The 23685-nt window shown below is 35.9% G+C and overlaps 1 protein-coding gene across 3 annotated transcripts; it reads right to left on the bottom strand.

Annotated features, from left to right (window-relative positions):
• Positions 1–347: 347 nt before the first annotated feature.
• CENPQ (centromere protein Q) lies at positions 348–23673 on the bottom strand. 3 transcript variants are annotated; one of them, XM_025382423.1, is made up of 9 exons: positions 23562–23673; positions 16691–16829; positions 15897–15951; positions 14434–14554; positions 13754–13822; positions 9741–9870; positions 4978–5097; positions 4761–4842; positions 348–1333 (listed from the first exon to the last, which is right to left on the bottom strand). In XM_025382423.1, the coding sequence occupies exons 2-9, from the start codon at positions 16790–16792 to the stop codon at positions 1269–1271; spliced, it is 744 nt and encodes a 247-aa protein (XP_025238208.1). In that variant the 5' UTR covers positions 16793–16829; positions 23562–23673; the 3' UTR covers positions 348–1268. The 3 variants fall into 3 exon arrangements, with proteins under 3 accessions (XP_025238208.1, XP_025238206.1, XP_025238207.1); XM_025382421.1 differs by having other exon boundaries at positions 4765–4842; XM_025382422.1 differs by having other exon boundaries at positions 4765–4842; positions 16691–16810; positions 23562–23647.
• Between the last annotated feature and the right edge of the window lie 12 nt (positions 23674–23685).

The raw sequence follows: 23685 nt of genomic DNA, 5'->3' as shown, positions 1-23685 counted from the left end.
TGAGTTAGGGCTCTCCTACTCATTCTAAAAACATGAAGCTTTAAGTTTCCACGTGAAGGGTTTTTAAGACATTTTGTAATAACCTTTACTTTTAGTCACTTTGCCAGGTTTTTCTTTGAGATTTTATTTTCCTCCAAAATCTATTAATAGGTCTTCTTTACCATTATTCCTATGAGGATATTGCTTGTGACCCCTCTCGGGCTGCCCCAGGGTCCTCATGTGTGATCTCCTCAGTACAGTAAAAACCTAACTTGTTTAACTACAGGTGTGTTCCTGGTGGTCTCTGCCTGAAGGGTATTAACATAATTATGGCATCTCCCAAATTAACTGATATTATAGGTTACACAAAAAAGTAATTGCAGTCATTTTATTTTACAGATAAAAAAAAACAAAACAAAAACCAAAAAAACCCAAGACAGTATACTGTAGTTAGAAATAATTTTTGATACATTAGGTTATAATTTATTCCCATATATAAGCTTACTGTCATGATGAGAAAAGGTTTATAAAGTTTTTTGGGTTTTTTTTGTTTTAATGAAATAAATGTGCTAAGGTTCCTTTTTAATACTTTTTGGGAGTATGTTTTGATGACAGTAGAAAATAAATATTCAACATTAATTCACTAAACCACCAAAGAAGTAAAATTTTGATACTACCTCCAAAGTTAAAGATACCAGGCATATCTTAACTACTTCCCAAAAAAGACTAGGGAATTAGGTAAAAGAGTGAAGGCATTTGAGGATTTTTCAAGTTCCAGATGACCAGACAGAAACTTAATGTAACCCATTGGCTACAGAATGAATGACAGCAAACGCTTAGGTTTTTATGCACTAGACACTATATGTAAACACTTACTTATCACAGTTCCTGATATGAGCTGTTAATCAATAAATGACCTCCATTCAGGCATTATAAACTATTCGATCCTTAAGGCAATTCCTATTTTGTGGTTCTAGGCAAATACTTATTGATAGAGCAATATAAATGTTAGCTTCCTAGAAATGGCAACTGCTAAACACAGTTTTCAGAACTACATTAGATGCTAATGATAGACCTACAAAGACTAATTTTAAAGTGCATATCAGGAGATAATAAATCCTGCAGAAGCCTTAGCCTCTGTACATATAATCATAGGTTAACAGTTTTACAAATTCATGAACATTAAATTAATATGGAACAATCTAAAAAATAAAAAAGCTCTTTAAGAGGCATTCAGTTTCTTATAGGCTTCTTCAATGAAGGTTGACATGCTCTTCATATGTGATGAATTATGAAGAATATCCAAGTCCTTTAGAAGAGCATTCTGGTTTGGAATTAGTGCCAAAATTTCTTTCTGTGGGAAAGATAGTATTAAATATAGTTGTTAACATTTTACTATGAGAAATCTCAAATGTATGTTAGAGAGAACAGTTAAAAATAAACCTTAAGTATCTATCACCCAACTTCAATAATTGTCAACTAATGGCCATTCTTCTTTCAAATCTCTCTCCCTCTCCCCATCCTGCTCCTTTCGCCACTGGTAAATGATTGAGAGGATTTTTTTTTTTTTTTTTTTTTTGAGGTAGAGTTTTACTCTTGTTGCCCAGGCTGGAGAACAATGGCGCAATCTTGGTTCACTGCAACCTCCGTCTTCCAGGTTCAAGCAATTCTCCTGCCTCAGCCTCCTGAATAGCTGGGATTACAGGCATGTGCCACCACGCCTGGCTAATTCTCTATTTTTAGTAGAGATGGTCAGGCTGTTCTTGAACTCTCGACTTCAGGTGATCCGCCCGCCTCAGCCTCCCAAACTGCTGGGATTACAGGCATGAGCCAACTGTGCCCAGCCAATAGGAAAATTTTAAATTACTTTTTAAGAAAACATGAAGACTTTCCAATGCTACAAACATTTACACTACAATATCTACTGGAGTCTTTGAAGAAAGATAAATTACCGGTTTAGAGTTTACTACAAATAAGACAGCACTGTTTTATAAGGAGTTATATGCTGTTGTTAAAAGCATAAAAAAACCAAACTGTCAATTATTTACTTCTAGAAATGTAGCCTACAATTATGACTACACAAATCAGTAAAGATATATGTACAAGGGTATACCCAGTCTTACCTGCAACAAAAAAATTATGGATTTCCATCAGTAATTTACAAATTATATGACCTCCATGCAAAAGAATGTTACACAGCTGTCAACAAAAATGAGCGATCTACATGACTGACAAGATGTTCAAACTATACAGTCAAATGAGCAAAGTAATTTGCCAAACCGTTTATATCAGGTTCCATTTGTTTAAAGAACGAAATAGGACATAATGTTTTCATATATATGTGATGTAAAACTGGTCTATTATATATAGGGATGCCTTATTTTACTGTGTTCCCAGATACTGCGTTGTTTTACAAACTGAAGGTTTGTGGCAACTCTGTGTGAAGGAGGTCTATTAGCACCATTTTTCCAAAAGCACATGCTCACTCTGTGTCTCTGCGTCACATTTTGGTAACTGTTGTAATATTTCAAACTTTAGAAATCATTACGGTATCCGTTATGGTGATCTATGCCTAGTGTTCTTTGATGGAACTGCTGTAATTGTTCTGGGTGCCACAACTGCAACCATATCAAACAGCAAACTGAATTGGTAATTGTTATGTGTTCTGACTGCTCCACCAACCGGCCATTTCCCAGTTTCTCTCCCTCTCCTTGGGCCTCCCTATTCCCTGTGACACAACGATACTGAAATTAAGCCAGTTAATAATGCTACAATGGCCTCTAAGTGTTCAGGTGAAAAGAAGAATCATGTCTCTTACTTTCAGTCAAAAGCTAGAGATTACTAAGTTTAGTGAGGAAGGCATATCGGAAGCCACGCAAACCAAAAGTTAGGTCTCTTGTGCCAAACGCCCAAGTTGTGAATGCAAAGGAAAAGTACTTGAAGGAAATTTAATATGCTACTTCAGTGAATACATGAATGATGAGAAAGCAAAACACCCTTACTGTCGATATGGGAAAAGTCTGAGTGGTCCGGATGGAAGATCAAACCAGCCACGACATTCCCTTTTAAACCGAATCCTAATCCACAGCAAGGCCCTAACTGTTTTCAAGTCTGTGAAGGCTGACAGAAGTGAGGAAGTTGCAGAAGAAAAGCTTGAAGCTAGCAGAAGTCAGTTCATAAGGTTTAAGGAAAGAAGCTGTGTTTGTAACATAAAAAGTACAAGGTGAAGAAGCAAGTGCTGACAGAAAAGCTACAGCTAGTTACCCAGAAGACCTAGCTAGCTAAGATCACTGGTGAAGGTGGCTATAGTAAACAACACATTTTCAATGTAAACAAAACAGCATTCTATTGGAAGAAGATGCTATCTCTAGGACTTTCATAGTTGGAAAGGAGAAGGCAATGGTTTTGTTAGGCTCTTATTAGGGGCTAATGCAGCTGGTGACATGAAGTTGAAGCCAATGCTCACTGATCCTTCTGAAAATCCTAGGGTCCTTAATTCTACTAAATCGACTACATCTGCGTTGTCTGTGCTCTGTAAATGGAACAACAAAGCCTGGGTGACAGTACATCTGTTTAGAGCGTGGCTTACTGAATATTTTAAGCCCACTGTTAAGAGCTACTGCTCAGAAAAGAAGATTTCTTTGAAAATATTACTGCTCATTGAAAATGTTCAGTTACCCAAGAGTTCTGATGAAGATGTACAAGGAGATTGTTGTTTTCACATCTGCTAACACAACATCTATTCTGCAGTCTATGAATCAAAGAGTCATGTCAACTTTCAAGTCTTATTATTTAAGAAACACATTTCATAAGGCTATAGCTGCCCTAGGTAGTGATTTCTCTGATGGATCTGGGCAAAATAAATTGTAAACATCTTGAAAGAAATTTATCATTCTGTCAGTAAGAACATTGATGATTCACAAGAGGAAGTCAAAATACCAATAACAGGAGTTTAGAAAAAATGGATTCAATTTTCAATCCTCATGGATGACTTTAAGGGGTTCAAGACGTTAGCGGAGGAAGTGACTGAAGATGTGGTGGAAATAGCAAGAGAACTAGAATTAGAAGTGGAGCCTGAAGATGTACCTGAATTGCTGCAATCTCATGATAAAATGTGAATGGATGAGGAGTTGCTTCTTATGGATGAACAAAGAAAGTGGTTTCTTGAGATGGAATCTATTCATGATGAAGATGTTGTGAACACAGTTGAAATAACAATGAAGGATATAGAATATGACAAAAACTTAGTTGACAAAGCCAGGACAAGGAATGAGAACTGACTCCAATTGTGAAGGAAGTTCTACTGTGGGTAAAATGCTATGAAACAGCATCACATGCTCCAGGGAAATCTTTCGTGAAAGGAAGAATCAACTGATGTGGCAAATTTCATTGTTTTCTTATTTTAAGAAATTGCCACATGCATCCCAGGCTTCAGTAATCACCATGCTATCAGTCAGCAGCTATCAACATTGAGGCAAACCCTCCACCGGCAAAAAGATTACGACCTGCTGAAGGTGCAGATGATGAACATTTTTTTAGCAATAAAGCATTTTCTAAATTAAGGTATGTCCTTTTTTTTTCTTTTATTTTTTAAAGAAATAATGCTTTTTTTTGCACTTACTGGACTACAGTATAGTGTAAACATAATGTTTATATGCAGTGGGAAACCAAAACATTTGTGTGACTTGTGTTACTGCAGTATTTGCTTTTTTTGCTGTGGTTTGAATCCAAACTTGCAATATCTCTAAAGTATGCCTGTAATCAATATGGTAAATAGGTACTTACCTGAAGTGTGGGTGCTTTGAGAGTTTTCTGAGAAAGTTCGGGAAGAGAGAGTACTCCACTAGTATTTATTTGATGCATCTAAAGTAGAAGAAAGCTACAGATTATTTCAAAAAGCTGGTTTCTCTCATCATATTATACTCGAAAGCTGTCTTGGCATAATTTAACCATTAAAAATTACATCCAAATTCCAGTAATACAGTTTAAAATAATTACCTGTTTTACCCTCTCCTCCTCTTCTTCCACCTCACTTGCCAGAATCTGAATTTTGTTCTTTAGGCTCTGAATATTCCCAGTCATTAACTCTGTGGTCTCTACCATTTTATCTATTTCTTCCTGAATCAGAAAGAGAAAAAAAAAAAATTTTAACTTAAACACATTGTTATATTAAATCCTAATAGATATTGTTATACATATACATTTTTAAAAACACTATATACATTTAAAACATTTTTAGAAGCAAATGGTGAATTTACTTTTGTTTCTTTCAAAAAACAGACTTCATGGAAAGCTGGTATGTCAAGGTATTAATGTGTTATAAGGATATCTAATTTCCCTGGAATAAGGAGATGCACATGAACACTTCCTCAAAACTTACCAATGCTGGTAGGGTCAGAGATCCTGGAAGATCCAAGTGTAAATCTAGCAGAGCCCAGAACCAATGACAGCAAATACAGTAACCTTCCTTAAGCAGCACAAAACTTCATGTAGTGGAGAAATTCTGAATTGTTTTCATTTATTTAGGAACATTTGAGAGTCTGCTATTTTAATTTGTCAAAAGGAAGTAATGTTGGGCATTAGAGCAGGGAGAATAATAAAAAAAATGAGTAGCAGTTTCCCACATTAAAGGAATATATAATTTAGTGGGGAAGATGAAAAGAAAATAAGAAATGAATAAAACAAGTATGGGGACAAGACATTAAGGATGTGTTGTGTGCAGGCTGAGGAAAAAATTAAAATTAGCAAGTCTCCAGGTTTCTAAAGGGTATTAAATATGGCACTGCTTTCAAATATAGTCCTAGCAACAGTCAATAACATTGCCTGCTGGCTTTGGGGAACAAGTAAATAAGCCACACAGAAAATATACAGAAGTCGTAACTCTTACATCTTGTTCAGCAATAAGGTTGATGCTATATCTATGTCATTCTCCAAATACTGGATGCAGAACTGTTGCTGGCAACTAGAGTAGTCTTCCTCAAGAAATATATTTTGGCTTCTAAATGACCATTTTTTTTTCTTTAAAGAGTAGCTGCAGGGGTCAACAATTGCCCATGGCATGTTTTTGTACAGTTCAAGAACTGTGAGTTGTTTTTACATTTTAAAAGATTGGTCAAAACCTCAACAAAACAAAAGGATATGCAACAGAACAGTCAACCATATGTGGTCCAAAAAGGCTAAAATGTTTATTGTCCAGCCCCTTACTGGGAATGTGCTGTTCCCTGAATGCCTAAGATTTTGGGACTGTGAGCTCTATTCACTTGAATCTAAATTCCATGGAGGAACAGACTCTGTTTTTATTTTTTATTATAGTAAATTTCAAACACATACAGTAAGCGAGAATGTTATCATGAACACCCATATACATATCAGCCAGTTTCCATTATCAACTCATGATCATCTTTTTTTTTTTTTTTTTGAGATGGAGTTTCACTCTTGTTGCGCAGGCTGGAGTGCAGTGGCGCTATCTTGGCTCACTGCAACCTCTGCCTCCTGGGTTCAAGTGATTTTCCTGCCTCAGCCTCCTGAGTAGCTGGGACTATAGGCGCCTGCCACCATGCCCAGGTAATTTTTTTTTTTCTGTATTATTAGTAGAGACAGGGTTTCACCATGTTGGCCAGTCTGGTCTTGAACTCCTGACCTCTGGTTATCCACATGCCTCGGCCTCTCAAAGTGCTGTGATTACAGGCGTGAGCCACCGTGCCTGGCCTGTGGCCATCCTGTCACACCTTTAACTCCATCCACTTCTCCTGCTTCCCCTGCGCTATTTCAAATACTAGATATCCCATCATTTTATCTATAAATATTTCAGTATATAGCTCTAAAGGATTTAAATATATATGAGTACAACATCATTACTACACTTTAAAGAATCTCAATAAATTCCTTAATATCAAGCATATGGTTAGTATTCACATTTTCAATTTTCTCATAAATTGGAGGTTTTTTTTACATTTTGTTTTAATCAGGTTCCAAACTGTTTGTGACTGGTTGATATGTCTTAAGTCTCTTTTCATCTGTAGGAGGCTTCCATTTCAATTCATTTGTGGAGATTAGTTCATTCTGTGGAATTTCCGATGGGCTAAATTTTGTGAACTGCATTCCCTGGTGAAGTTTAAACTGGTTCCTCAGCCCTGTATTTTCTGTGAATTGGTTGCTGGATCTAACAGAGTGCTGTCCAATATAAATATAAAGCAAACCACATATATTAGTTTCCTGTGGCTGCTGTACCACCTACTTGGCTTAAAATAACAGAAATTCATTCTGTCATGGTTCTGGAGGACAGAGTCCAAAATCGAGCTGTTGGCAGGGACACAATCCCTCTGAAGACAAGAGAGAATGGTTTCTTGTCTTTTTCAGCTTTTGGTAGCTGTACGCATTCTTCGTAGCTGCATTGCTCTAGTTTCTGCCTTTGCCTTCACATGACTTTTTCTTTGTACCTTCTCTTGTCTTTTATAAGAACACTTGTCGTTGGATTTGGGACCTACCCATGACAATACAGGATGATTTCATCTTGAGATCCTTAACTGTATCTGACAAGACCCTTTTCCTAGATTCAACCCACTACAAAGGGAATGTATAACAGCACTGAATGAATAAAAGGGTTAAATATAACAACGATTAAAATTTCTCATTATGAAATTTACTTTGTTCCATTGCTTTGGTTATCTTTGGGTATTACTACCATACTCATATGGTATCTTCTTTGAGGATTTTTTTCTCAATTCCTTTTAAAAACGTTTTTATGATTCTGAAAATTTTCTCCTTATGTTATTTTCTATTTACCATAAGCATTATCTGTTGTGTTTATTTGCTTTAGTGTTTCTTCTAATTTAGTCTACATATCTGAAAGGCTTTTTCTTTTATGTCTCATTCATTCCTGAATTCTCTTCTTTCATTTATCAGTATTTCTAATTCTGATTTATAATTTTTCCCCTATACTTCCTATCATTTTTTCTGAATTTATTTCAGTTCACTTGATAAATTAGGTTAATGTTCATCTGTTCTAGGCACATGTCTTTTTGGCATGCTTTCAGAGTATCAGGAATGTTATTTTTGGTCTTTATTGTCATATTTTCTTATGCTAACTCTGATTCTGAAATCCTATGGCTCCATTTTTATGACAACATCAAGGGAGTCTAAAAAATTATGCTTCAGCTGTTCTAACGCTGTCTCCCCAGAATCTCCGAGATGTTGTTCACCATTGTTGTTTCCCCAGCACCATTACTGAGTGAGAGCACAACGAAAATGTTAAATAAATAAAATTTCTGTTACTATTACAGGTTTTAGAAGATCATCACCAGCAATAGCTCTAGGCTGCAGTGAGAAAAAGCAATGGGTCTAAGGCACAGAGGAGAAAACTAACGGTTACAGATCGAGTTTACAAGCTGCTAGTCCAAAAATCCTCTTATGCCAATGAAGAACTCTCCTGCCCCAGGTGCCAGTGGTGCTTCTTCTGAGTGACTAACAAGCACACCATAGACTGTAATTATGCTTATGTCCCATGGAGGTCAAATTTCAGCTGAAGACCAGAAATGCTTACAAGTAGCATAAAAATCATACTATCATTTACGACTTCAGAACACCCTTAACTGATGTGCATAAATACTAAATGTTAAAATTCTCCACGATCATACTCTCGAACCTTTTAAAATAACCTAAATAAACGTCATCTAAGTGTTTAAGTGATGAAGCTAGTGCCAATACTGAAAAGATGCCCTAAAAAATAGGAACCTTGGGATGGAAATAAAATATAATGTTACACTTTGAATAAAGTGAGGTAGCCACCAGAAAATGCCACCCTATTAACTAAAAATATATATAGATTTGTGCTCAGAAATTGTTCCTTCAACTTTATTCTCAATCTTACGGAAAAATGGGAATGAATTGTTACCTTTGAATTATTATACATTTTGGGAATATATTCCTTGCAGAAACTACTACCACCTTGTACTTAACTAAATTGCAACTAAAATCTATGCACATGACATCTACGAACTACTTCAAAATGTCTAAAGGATATACGGTCTGATGTGTGTTAGTTTATATAATTATCTAATAAGCTCCTTAAGGTTGCTTTGTCTTAGTTGTTCGGATATCCATTAATTAAAAGCTTGAAGTTAACCATGATAGATAAGGTTATCTCCTATTATCTTCCAAAGGATGCCATACAACATAGTGATCAAGAATCGTGCTAATGTCAGAATGACAAAGTTAGCATCTCAACTTTAAGCAATCTGTCTACGGTTCAGTTAGAAATAGCATTATGTCTTTTTATCACATTTGTAAAAAGAGAATAATTTAGGTCATACTCTAAGTTATGTGAGGATTAAGGGATATAAGTATAAAGTGCTTAGAACAGTGTCTGAAGTGTAGGAAGTCCCCAGTACATTTTAACTCTAATGATACTTGTGTTTTCTTGCCATATACAGGTCAGAAAAACTTACACATTTTAAAATTCCACAGTATTGAATGATAAACTCCTATAAAGTGATAATTAAAAATACTAAGATAGTTCAGTTAAAGTTAGATGAAAAAAACAGGACTGCTACTTAACCACAAATACATTAGAAATACTTCAACTTTAGAGGCGCCAAGTTCAGACAAATTTTTGCTTTAATGAAAAAAAAAAATTTAATAAAAAAACCTGGTTCAAGATCTAGTATTCACTACTGCAGGAACATCATGATAATTTAAAAAACTTTAGTCTTTTCCCCTTTCCCTAACTCTCTAATTATGGATTTCCTATTCAAATTTCATACCTGCAGTAATGCCAGACCTTCTTCATTAGCTTTGCCTCGTGCCCTTTCCATATTCAGTAGCCTTGACACATTAGTTAAATCTTCCATCTTTTTGGGAGGGACTTTCAGAGTTTCACACAGTTGTAGCAATCTTAAGGATAAAATAAAAACGTAATTATTTTATTTTTTAAGTCTTATTATTATTTTAAAATAGTCCTCATTTTTTCTTGTCCTCATATTCTTAAAAGGTACAATATTCTTTTATTACCACTGGGTAACACTGCCAGTAAGTCTCCCCCTCAAAAAGCCCTGACAAATCATCATTTAGCCTTTCGATTTATTAAGATTTACCTCAAATTAAGGGACACTGGGGCTACTTTACTAAAAGAAAATTTTCTATTTTACACATTTGACGATGTATATACATTTTAAAACCAAAATTTCCTTGTACCATCCAGATGTTTTCTAGACTATTACAGGACATGAGTCTATTATATATTGTGAATTGTTGGTTAAGAGACAGAACACTAGTCTAGAAGTCTTAACTATGACCCTGGACCCCAAATCTCAATTATTTTAGAGAATGTGATAAAAGACAGAGAAGATTTACCTTAGTTTTTTTAAATGATTTCAAAAAAACTAAGTTCTATAGAGTTTAAGGTAAATAAAACACTAAGATTAAAGTGCACTGCTCGAAAATACTATAAACATGAATGGTATTTAATATTAAAGTTAAAAAATTCCTTTATAAATTCGAGTTGATTTGATCACCAGTAGAAACATCTATTTCTATCGTCACATCTGGCAGACCGCAAAATAGCTTTCCCAGATTTGATTCTTGAATTTCATGAGGAAGAAAAGCTAAATTTGATTCCTTTTATAACAGCAGCATCTTTGCGTTCTAAAAAGTTCTACTACTTAAGATTTGAAGAAATCTGAACAATAGTGGAACCCACTGTCCCACTTTTGGGATCTTGTTAAAAATCTTAATTAAAAAAAAGAATCTTTTATTTTAGATTCAGGAGTACATATGCAGGTTATGTAGGCAAATGTTGCGGGGCTTTGGGGTACAGATTATTTTTTCACCCAGGTAATAAGCATAGTACCTGACAGATAGTTTCTCAACCCTCACTCTCCTCCCTCAAGTAGGCCCTGGTATCTGTTGTTCCCGTCTTTGTGTCCCTATGTACTCAATGTTTAGCTCCCACTTGTGAGAACATGCATTATGTGGTTTTCTGTTCCTGTGTTAGTTTGCTTAGGATAATGACCTCTAGCTCCAACCATGTTGCTGCAAAGGACATGATCTCATTCTTTTATGGCTGCATAGCATTCCAAGTTCTATATGTCCCACAATTTTCTTTATCTAATCTACCGCTGATGGGCATTTAGGTTGATTCCATGTCTTTGCAATTGTGAATAGTTCTGTGGTGAACATAAGTGTGCATGTATCTTTATGGTAGATCAATTTATATTCCTTCACGTATATACCCAGTAATGGGATTGCTGGGTTGGAGGGTAGTCTGTTTTAACTTGAGAATCTGCCAAACTGCTTTCCATAATGGTTGAACTAATTTACATTCTTACTAGCAGTTTAAAAGCATTCCCTTTTCTCGGCAACCTCCCAGCATCTGTTACTTTTTGACTTTTTAAGAACAGCCATTCTGACTGGTGTAAGATGGTATCTCATTGTGGTTTTCATTTGTATTTCTCTAGTAATTAGTGATGTTGAGAGCATTTTTTTTCATGTTTGTTGGCCGCATGTATGTTTTCTTTTGAAAAGTGTCTGCTCATGTCCTTTGCCCACTTTTTAATAGGATTATTGGTTTTTTGCTTGCTAATTTGTTTAAGTTCCTTATAGAGTCTTGATATAGACCTTTGTTCGATGCATAGTTTGCAAATAAAATTTTAATTTTTGTAAAGAAGAAAGTAGGCAGCAAAAACTCCACAAATCGTAATTCTCATTAAACTGTTAAGACAAAACTCCAGTTATTTAGAAAAATCGTCATTAGGCTATCACATTTAAACACAAACTATCTGCCTAAGCCTTCCTAAGAGGGATGTTTTTTATTTTCTTGACAAAAATATTTTATTTATGAAGTTTCTTCTATATGTTTATTAAATCAATTATGTAGAAGAGTCATTCACTGCTCCAAATGTTCTAAATAGCAGTTAGACTTCCAGGAGTCTCACTAACTCTTAGAAACTAAAACCATGGCTTGAATATATCCTACTATATCAGCAACATTTAATCACCACTTATAACATTGTTTCTATAGGGCAGACTTTCTAGAAGTATGTTCCTTTAGAATTGTAATGGTGAACAGTTTTGTTTGCCTAGCAAACTTGTCAGTGTAATCATGGGGCTAGGTATATAATCCAGTCTATATCAGTGATATCCATGGTAGCTCTTGGCACAAAATCACGCCAAGAATAGATAAATATCACCTAAGCTCAACCAATTAGAAACCATCTCCTAGAATTTTCTAACTGAAGCTAAGGGGTAAGAATTGTCTTTTTCCTCTTTCTTTACAAGGCTAAAATGATATATATAGGTAGCTGCCTATCACTATAGTTGTAATCTAGTAAGAACTGAAAACTAAAAAATGAAAATAATGAAGCTAACATTTAGTCAAAAGCAGGGATGAGCCTAATATATGAAAATGAGTTCCCAGAAATATCAATTTGGGAGATGCTAGGTTAAAGAAAATGAAATAGATTTATTTACTGCAGGACTTCTTACATGCTAAGGTACCCAAATATAATTCACCATAGGTTATCTTTATCCATAGACTAACTGTAAGAACAAGTGTTTCAAATATACTTTGAGAAACACTGCTACGGAAGAATGTATTTAGAGTTCCAATTATCAGTTTGCTAATGCTATACTTTGTTGTATTGGTATAAGTAACTGTATCTTGGGTATGGTTACTTCGGAAGGAAAGAAAGCAAGCTGTGAAAGTAAAAATAAGGAAGAAATAGTCAGGCCTTGAAATGTATATCTCCATAGCTGCTGCATGATGAAGAGACTGCCTATCTGTTGAATATAATCTTTTCCAGTGAACCAAGGTGATCACTATGAACAGCAACTATTATGTAATGTAATATTCTCATTCATACACTAAACATTAGTATTTGTCCTATATTAAAAAGATCCTAAACAGCTACATTTTCATTATGCTTGTATTAGCTTATTTATTATCTTTTTAATATCTTCCTCCTTCTTTAATAATAGGCTGCTATACCTTTAAGCAATTTACAAGCCTGCTTCTAGCAGTCTTTAATTTGTTCAACCTTTCTCAACAAACTCCCACCCCCACCAAAACCATCCCATTCACTCTTACTACTTGGCTACTATGGGTTGAAAATTATATTTAAAGGAAAAGTAAATAGAATTTGTGCTCAAAGGAATTCCTTAAAATAGGTCACAAACATTTCTAGGCAAACTTGAAACTGAGAAGCAGAACATTTTCTTATAAAAAGAAAAAGTCATGTAAATACTAGAGAAAAGTAATTACTGAAAATCACAGGCAGTGTTGTGCCTTTTAAGAACTCTTGAAAAGAAATCTCCATTGGTGATTTACCATAACATGAAGAGCAATAATATCTTAGAAAATTAGACTTGTTGCTCGTGCAAATAATTTAAGACAATATGAAGTGGAAAAACACAGCAATAGGGTAAATATCAGATAGATAAGACTGGTGAACTATTAACTTTAAATTATTAAAAATGAAGTTGAAGGGAGTTCAAGTTGACAAAACTGTTTTCAAATTCTGATACGGAGGAGTGAACTGTGGAAACAGAATTTTGTGATTTTCAGGGGTTTTTTTTTTTTTTTGTAAGTGCCCCTGAAACTTATTTGAGAAATACGTGCAGCAGCAGTTTAGAAAAAAAAGAAAACATATTTCCAAGTTGTTCACCTTCTTTACAAAAGAAGAAAAACTTACATTCCACCAAGTGTCTCTTTGGCAACACAGGAAGAAGTCAGGTTTTTAAAAATTTTGTTTTAATCATTTTAATTATGCAACAGTATTACCTGTTCTTCAAGAAGTTGAGATGGTATTGTATTTCTTCTTTATCTTTAATTCTGTTACTCAAAATTGTACTAGAGAAGAAAAAAGATGGAATAAATAGTAGTCTGAAACACAAATAATAATATACTCTGTGTATTTTTTCTCTCTGATTTCTCTCAAGTGTCCCTCCCTACTAGCCAGGCAAAATCAATCACTTTTCCTTTCATATTAAAGACACTTTAAACAGAGGTACAATGAAAATTTCTACTTATATATATATATATATTGCCACACTGTATTGTAATAATTTATATGCCTGGCTCTTCTGATAGAATTCAGCTCCACATAGCAGAATTCTGTCTTATTTTCTCTGTATCCCCTCTAGTGTGGTAGCTTCTATGTAAAGTGTCACTCTGAACTCAACTTCTTCCTAAACCATCTCTATTGACATAAATTAAAATTTTTTTGATAACAAGTCAGGCCACAAACACTTGCTTTTATTTCATTGATAGAATTTCAAGTTTAAAAAATTAACAAAGACTTTTCTGCTGAAGGCAAATACCACCACATTAATTATATCCTTTTCCGAAATAGAAATATACTCTATTACCTTAAGATAGATAGCAATATTTAAAAGAACAGTATCCACAGGAAACGCCTAAGTGGGAACCAAAAGAATGAAATGGAAAAATTTTATACTCACCTTATTACTGATTCCATCATAGTTTGCAAATAGTCTCTGGTACTCTTTGACAGAGGTTGCCATGTTTTTCTCTTGTTGGGTGCTATCTTTATCTGTTTTAGGTTAGTGTGCTTTGTTTGTCCTGTCGTAATAGAAGAGGCTCTGATCAATCTAGGTGTTTTACATATTGTTGCTTAAAAACTGAATGTCTGCATCTAAAAAAGCTTATGAAATTATCAGAACAAAATATTATAAAGCTGTATAAACTGTTTAATTTACTTTTTATCACACAGCTATAACATCCCAGGTGTTGAATATGAATATGCTTTCTATTGATAAATTAACGGAAATACTACCAAGTGATAATAGAAATAATTTTAAATGAAGAATCAAACTTTAATTACGAAAAGTTTCATTCTCAGAAATGGCCTAAATTCTTTAAACATTTCATTGAGAGGACCAGAAAACTATTTTCCAAATGTTGGATGGCAACTGGAACAAAACAGACTAATCAAACCACAAATAGATAATGTCAACTATGTTGCTGGTACTGTTCTACTTATTAGGTATTAAAAAAAGAAATAGTACTGGATCTCATGAAAATCAGTGCTGGAGAGAAGGAATATTGAACAAATTATAGGCGTGCAAAGCATACAAAAGGAAAAAAAAAAGTATTGTATGCTATGGGAGTATAAAACCAGAGAACCTAACCTAGTGTTGACTGAGGAGACGTAGAGAATCCTTCCACGAAACAGTGATGTTTAAGCAAAGGCAACTACTCCAAACTAGTTTACTCTAAACCAACTTATAATAGTGGTTCCAAACTAATCTATACAGAACAGAAAGCATATTTGTCTTGAAGAAAAATCAGGTTTGCTTTTTATTACAGATCACTAATAATTCAGGCTGTGGGCCACTTTGATTTTCTCTATTTCCTATCAACTCAGTGGCACTGAAGTCTCTTTTTTTTTTTTTTTTGAGACGGAGTCTCGCTGTGTCTCCCAGGCTGGAGTGCAGTGGCGTGATCTCGGCTCACTGCAAGCTCCGCCTCCCGGGTTCACGCCATTCTCCCGCCTCAGCCTCTCAAGTAGCTGAGACTACAGGCGCCCGCCACCACGCCCGGCTAGTTTTTTTTTTTTGTATTTTTAGTAGAGACGGGGTTTCACCATGTTAGCCAGGATAGTCTCGATCTCCTGACCTCGTGATCCACCCGCCTCGGCCTCCCAAAGTGCTGGGATTACAGGCTTGAGCCACTGCGCCCAGCCGGCACTGAAGTCTCTACAGTATTTTGCCAGAGGTGCTAAATAAAATTTCAGTTGACCAAAATAACTAACCACTACTACATATTCTTACAAAAATGCAAATGTAGTTGTTTATTACTATCTTTTCCAGAACTCATAAACAAGATGCTGAACATTTTTTTCATGAATGTAGATATAGCTTGGCATAGAAGCAGGTTAAACAAGGTAATAGAAAAGAAATACCTTCCGAAGACAGATCTTTTAGATGATTTTTATTTCTTTTCACTGTGTTTCTAACCTAGAGGGGAAAACACATGCATAAACATAAACAGAATTAAACATCAGATAAAAGGATACTTTTACAATAGATTTTGATATATGTCAAAGAGTATTCATATAATTTCTAGTAGATAGAAAAAATGTATGTTGCTACTTCTACAGAAAAATGGTATATATTTATCACAGGCAGAAGATATACTAAAGCAATTCTTGACAATGGTGATAATAACAAAATTTTATACAGTGTCAAAGAATGTTTTAAATGAATCATTACTTACTTTGCCTATAAAATAGTGTTACATACTTTGCCTCCAAAACAAATATAGGCATTGCCTAATGAGTAGGGTAAAACCTGAAACTTTTTTTTTTTTTTTTCAGATGAAGTCTCATTCTTTTCACCCAGGCTGGAGTGCAGGGGCACAAACTCGGCTCACTGCAACCTCTACCTCCTGGGTTCAAGAGATTCTGCGGCCTCAACCTCCCGGGTAGCTGAGATTACAGGTGCACACCACAACGCCTGGCTAATTTTGTGTGTGTGTGTGTGTGTGTGTGTGTGTGTGTATATATATATATATATATATATTTTTTTTTTTTTTAAGTAGAGACAGGATTTCACCATGTTAACCAGGATGGTTTCAATCTCCTGACCTCGTGATCCACCCACCTTGGCCTCTCAAAGTGCTGGGATTACAGGCATGAGCCACAGTGCCCGGCCCTAGTCGAAGATTTCTAAATGAGAAACTTGATATTTTCATTACCTTTTTCTCTGACAACACAACTTCCTCATTATCCTTTTTTCTCTTTGGATTTCTTTTTAACTGTTCAAAGTTTTTCTTGGAAGCATTTGCTTTACCAGACATCTTGATCTAAACACAGTGCTTCAAAAAAAAAAAAAATCTGTAAAGATGAAAATACAAAAAAAGCTAAAGCCTTGCACAATGTTTTGTTTAAAAAACTTACCTATAAATGTTCCACATTCTCTTTTTTTTTTTTTTAAAGAAAAATCATAATAAAAGTTTGGGGATAGTGTTATATGCTTTTAAACAAACACATTTTAAAACAAATAATTTTCACTCTTATCAGAATAAGGATATCTAATTCAATTTCATTCCTAGAAATTAACTTCCATTTGTACGGATTTTAGAAAATCATTTAAAAATGCTTTTGTATCTCTTATTTTATACTCTATCGTATGATAACATCCTCTCAATGTTTAAGTCCATGGAAATAGAAATATAAAGTGGTCACAGATAACGTCAGTTCAAGGAGTAAAACCTAGGTCTTGTTATTTTAAGTAATAAATTTAACATTACTCAATTTTTGCCAAAAATGGAAAGAGACACTTTTTAGGATTATGCCATCAATCTGTGTGGAAATTCATGTGTTGACACTACTAAGAATTTAAACTGCAATCCTATCTGGGCTATGTGCATTTTAACAAGAGTACAGAAATGTACTGATTACCCTGCCCTCCCGCAAATTACAAAACAGACATGGGATTGGAAATGGGGATTTGATAAAATTTAGAGTAATTTTCCCTCTTTTAGTACCAAACTCATTTCTGATAAAAGGAACAGAAGAATAAGATACTTATTCTTGCATTACACCATAAGAAGTGGATAGAAGTTAGGTGCAGTATACAAGGAAATATGTATATGCACATATTGGCTATATATGCCTAGAAAATATATATATACACATACAAATACATACACATAATAGCCATAGCTAGATATATAGATAAATTATTCATCATTCCTTTTCTAAACATTCAGAATTATCATACTGATACAGTTTAAATATACCTATAGATTTAGAAAGAGACAATAAAGTAGGTACTCTGGATAAATCTATTCTTTCAAATGTTAAAAGCTTCAAGCTCCCTTCCACCAAAGACTGGAAATAAAAAGTGGGAAAGAATTAACAGAAACGTCACAAACTACATTTAGCAACCACATATCAGACCAGTTACAAAAAGCAGTAGAAGTCAAAATATCACTTTACCGTGCTCTTGAACAATGTGACACCTTACCAAACACTCATTCTCTATCTTGTGTTCAATTTCTAAAATGCCTACTTTCCTCAACTTTACATCTACACCCTTATACCTCCCCTACTTAAAAACCCATCCACATGACAAAATTTCACTTGTAGATCTCTCCTGGAAGGGCTGACATGTACAGCAGTTCAAGTTGTTCACTGAATAAAAGCATCCAGTGAAAGGGCAAGTGACAGCTGAGATTTTAGATTGAAAATGGTACCCATTCCTTCTTACGATTGTTAATGAGAAGGTGTTATGTCCCCATGTCTTAAATCTCGGCAGACTCTGAAGCTGTTTGAGCAGCAAAATATAGTAGAAGTGATTCTGTTCTAGCTTACTGGCTTAGACATGAAGAGACTGGCAACTTTGACTTCCTCTTGCTTAGAAACACTTGCTTTTTTTTTTTTTTTTTTTTTGAGACAGTCTTACACTGTTGCTTGGGCTGGATCTCAGCTCACTGCTGCAACCTCTGCCTCCCAGGTTCAAGCGATTCTCCTGCCGCAGCCTTCCAAGTAGCTGGGATTACAGGCACCCGCCAGTACGCCCAGCTAATTTTTTGTATTTTTAGTAGAGATGGGGTTTCACCATGTTGGTCAGGCCGGTGTCGAACTCCCGACCTCAAGTAATTCTCCTGCCTCGGCCTCCCAAAGTGCTGAGATTACAGGCGTGAGCCACCGAGCCCAGACAACACTTGCTTTTGTAACCAAGCCATAACCATATGAGGGATGCCAACACTGAGAGGAATCGAAACCCCAGGAAGGTCTTAGCTGAGCTCCCAGCCAACAGCCAGCACCAACTTGCCAGTCTGGTACATGTACCTAAGTCAATATGTTGCAGCCCACACTGTGTGGACAAGACATGAGCAAGCTCTGCCTAATCCCTCCCAATCCCAAATTTTGGAACAAATTAAGTGAGTAAAAAATTTACCCCTATATGTTCTGTGTAACAGTCAAACTCTTTACCATGCCATTTTTAGTTCTTAACAACCTAACTCTGCCTACCTTTTCATACTTCTCTCCTACTACTCCTTAATCAAATCTCCCTCTCTAGCTAGATTTGATGATTTCCTGAACACACTTTGAGTAATTCTGCCTCCCAAACATATACTGTACCTTCTACCTGAGCAGCTCTCTCCCATCTCTGCCCCCCTCTCTCAGATCATGAGCCACCTCCTTCTCAAAATCTTCCTAACTATTCTACTTCATTTCTCTCCAAGTCTGTGGCTCTTATGCTCTCTCTCATTTGGCACTTATTTATACTTTCGTTCCATTAATCATTTTCTTCTTGATATTCTTTATTAAAATAACATGTAATTTAGTGCTACTCCAAATCTCATTCAAACTGTTTGCCATAATCCTTTCAAGTGTGGAAACTGAAGGTAATCACTTAGAAATTTTTACAGCAATTTGATAGAGTAATTTTATGCACATTGAACCTAATCATAAAATAACTAGCCTTGTCTTTGCCGTATCATTTTCTAGTAATTACTATTTCTTTAAAAGCAGACTTTTTCCAGAACAGTTTTAGATATACAGAAAATTGAGCCAAACATACAGAAACTTCTTATATAATCCCTGCCCTCCCCCATATCCCCTGCAAGCTCTAGTATTAACATCACACACCAAAGTGGTACATTTGTTGTAATTGTTGACACATCATACTACCCAAAATTTATTATTTACATCAGAGTTCACTCCTGGTATTATACCACAAGGCAGTTTGACTATAATTGATTTTTAATTGCATTTTACAAAATTATCAGTTATGACTGATTAGAAATAAAAAACAAAACCGGTCTAACAGAGTTTGAGAAATACTGTTAACAGTGAAACCTACTTGAGGCACTAGACTATAGCACAAAGTTTCTCAACCTCAGCACTATTAACATTTTAGATGGATCATTCTTTATTGTGGAGTCTGTGGTGTGTATTGTAGGATGTTAAGCAGCATGCTTGGGTCTACGTAGACCGTCACATGCTAGAATACCTCCAACCGCTGAGTAGAGTCAACCAAAATTGTTTCCAGACATTGCCAAATGTCTCCTGGGTCAAAATCAACCCAGGTTGAGAACACTACCATAATGGTGAAGAGCAGTCCTGCGACAAGGGTAACTTGTTCAAGCTCCAAATCTAGCCCTGCCACTTAGTTAACTGTATATCTTTGGGCAAGTAAATTAACTCATTTTCCCCATTAGTCAAATGATTAATAAAAGTACTAACATTAAAGGCTTTTGTAAAGCAAAAATGATTTAACAAAGAATATATAAACCACCTAGAACAGTATTTGAGACATAGTAAGAATCCAATAAACAAAATACATAGTTTCTCTTAATTCTGGGCTACTTGCAGTGCATATAAAAATGAATAGATATTTCGTCCCATTCTTAGATCCAAGGGAAACCACAGCTAAGTGATAGTGCACAGGTAGAGACAGATATGAAAATAATTACTATATATATTTATAAATGTTATAAAGAGGCAAGTGAGGGAATGACTGTCTTAAACTGGTTTGTGCATATGGGTAAGAATGTACAGGCATAACTCTTTTTATCGTGTTTCACTTTATTGAGCTTCGCAGACACCGTATTTTGTTGTTGTTGTTGTTGTCATCTTACAAACTAAAGGTTTGTGGCAAGCCTGCATTGAGCAACTATATTGATGCCATTTTTCCAACAGATTGTCCTCACTCTTCATGTTTCTGTGTCATATTTTGATAACTCTCACAATATTTCAAAACTTTTCATTATTATATCTATTATGGTGATTGATGTTACTACTGTAATTGTTCTGGGGCACTATGAACCATGCCAATATCAGACAGAGAACTTAATAGGTAAATGTTGTGTGTGTTCTGACTGCTCCACCAACTGGCTGTTCCCTGCCTCTCTCCCTCTCCTTAGGCCTCCCTGTTCCCTAAGACACAATGATATTGAAATTAGGCCAGTTGATAACCCTACAATGGTCTCCAAGTGTTCAAATGAAAGAAAAAATCACACCTCTCTCACTTTAAATTAAAAGCTAGAAATGATTAAGCAAGGTGAGGTAGGCATGTCAGAGGCCAAGATAGGCTGGAAACCACACCAGTTAGCCAAGCTGTGGATGCAAAGGGAAAGTTCTTGAAGGAAATTTAAAGTGCTATTCCAGTGAAGACATGAATGATAAGAAAGCAAAAACAGCCTTATGACTGACAGGGAGAAAGTTCAAGTGGTCTGGCATTGAAAATCAAACTAGCCACAACACTCCCTTAAACCAAAGATGAATTCATGGCAAGGTCTTAACTCACTTCAATTCTGTGAAGGCTGAGGGAGGTGAGACAGTTGCAGCCAAAGAGCTTGAAGCTAGCAGAGCTTGGTTCCTGAGGTTTAAGGAAATAAGCCATCTCCATAACACGAAAGTACAAAGTGAAGCAGCAAGTGCTGATGCACAAGCTGCAGCAAGTTATCTAGTTCTAGGTAAGATAACTGATGAAGGTGGCTACACTAGACAACAGATTTTCCATGAAGACAAAACAGCCTTCTCTTAGAAGATGCTGTCTAGAAGTTTCATGTCTAGAAAGTCACTGCCTGGCTTCAAAGCTTCAAAAGACAGCCTGACTCTCTTGTTAGGGGCTAATGTGGCTGGTGACTAGAAGCCAATGCTCATTGACCATTCTGAAATATCCTAGGGCTCTTATTCTTTTAAATCTACTCTGTCTGTGCTCTGGAAATGGAAGAACAAAGCCCGGGTGACAGCACATCTGTTTACAGCATGATTTACTGAGTATTTTAAGCCCATCTTTGAGACCTACAGCTCACAAAAAAAAGATTCCTTTCAAAATAACACTGCTCAAAGACCATGTACTTGGTCACCCAAGAGCTCTGATAGAGATGTACAAGGAGATTACGCTGTTTTCATGTCTGCTAACACATTCATTCCGCAGCCCATGAATCAAAGAATAATTCTGACTTTCAAGTTATATTATTTAAGAAATACATTTTGTAAAGCTATAGCTGCCCTAGACAGTGATTCCCCTGATGGATCTGGGCAAAATAAATGGAAAACTTCTGGAAATGATTCACCATCCCAAATGCTAGTAAGAACATTCATGAGTCATGGGAGGAGGTCAAAATAGCAACATTAACAGGAGTTTGGAAAAAGTTGATTCCAACCCTCATGGATGACTTTGAGGGGTTCAAGACTTCAGTGGAGGAAGTGACGAAAGATCTGGTGGCAATAGCAAGAGAAATAGTGGAGCCTGAAGATGTACCTGAATTGCTGCAATAGCACGATAAAACTAGTGGATAAGAAGTTGCTTTTTATGAATGAGCAAAGTTCTTGAGATGGAATCTACTCCTGGTGAGGATGTTGTGAATATTGTTGAAACACCAACAAAGAATTCAGAATATCACAAAAACTTAGTTGCTAAAGCAATGGTAGGGGTTAAGAGGATTTACTCTAATTTTGAAAGAAGTTCTACAGTGGGTAAAATGCTTTCAAACAGCATCGCCGTTTACTAAGAGATTAGTAAAAGATTCACTAAGAGAAATCTTTAGTGAACGGAAGAGTCAACTGCTGTAGAAACTTCATTATTTTGTTATTTTAAGAAACTGCCACAGCAACTCCAATCTTCAGCAACCATCACCCTGACTGGTCAACAGCCATCAACATCAAGCAAGACCCTCCACCAGCAAAAAGATTAGGACTTGCTGAAAGCTGAGATGATTGCTAGCATTTTTAGCAATAAAATATTTTAAAATTAAAGTATGCACAGTTTTTTTTAATACATAATGCTATTGCACACTTAATAGGTTACAATACAGTGTAAATACAACTGTTATATGCACTGGGAAACCAAAAAAATCATGTGACAGGCTTTACTAACTTTATTGTGGTGGTCTGGAACCGACCCCGCAATATCTCGGAGGTATGCTTGTACATTATTCATGGAAAAAGTATTATTTTAATGACGTTTTGAAATAGTGAAAAAGTAGAAAAATGAAGCATCCAAGGGAAAACAGTAAAACTCGGACGGCAGGAAAGCTCGGGAAAAACAAAACAAAACAAAACTGGCGTGTTCAGGGACAGGAAAAGTTCAGCGAGTCTTTTAATGTGTATAGGAGGAGTGAAAGAAACAAGGCTGGGAGAGTAGTTTGCCGCCAGACTATATGCTTTAGGAGAGAAGGAGGCATTCTAGGTTGTCTTGTTTTCCTTACCAGCTTGTTGATACTCATGGGACTCAATTATCTCAATTTAGACCTCTATGTGGGCACAATAGTGAGTAGGACGCCTGGAAAAACAGACACTAATGTCCCAGGCTGCACTTGACTTCACTCGTGCCTGCGGAAGAAATCCAGAAATGAGGATGAGCATAAGGATGATTCGGGGGAAATAGGGAGGAAGTATTCATGGCTTTGCTCCCTCCTCCCTTATCAAATATCTCAATCCCAGGATCCTAACGGCAGACCTTTTAGGACATCGGCATTTCCCGGTGAGCAATCCCCCCTAGCCCTCCTCAAATACAAACCGCGAAGTCTACCACAAACGCGTTGGCTTTAAAACTCATCCCTCAACTTTGGATCCACCCTGCCGGTTAAGGATATCACGACTCACCACTGATTCTTCTTGCAACCCTCTGGGAGCCGCGCTTAGAGTAATTCGCGCCCAAACATTCGTAAAAGAGGAGACCCGGAAGTGGGCGGGAAGAAAGCGGAAACGGGCATCTAACCCTACCCCT

This window comes from Theropithecus gelada, chromosome 4 (assembly GCF_003255815.1).
Source record: "Theropithecus gelada isolate Dixy chromosome 4, Tgel_1.0, whole genome shotgun sequence".
Classification (NCBI taxonomy): domain Eukaryota; kingdom Metazoa; phylum Chordata; class Mammalia; order Primates; family Cercopithecidae; genus Theropithecus; species Theropithecus gelada.
The sequence above is the reverse complement of the archived record's forward strand: the minus strand, read 5'-3'. Positions and strand labels throughout refer to the sequence as shown.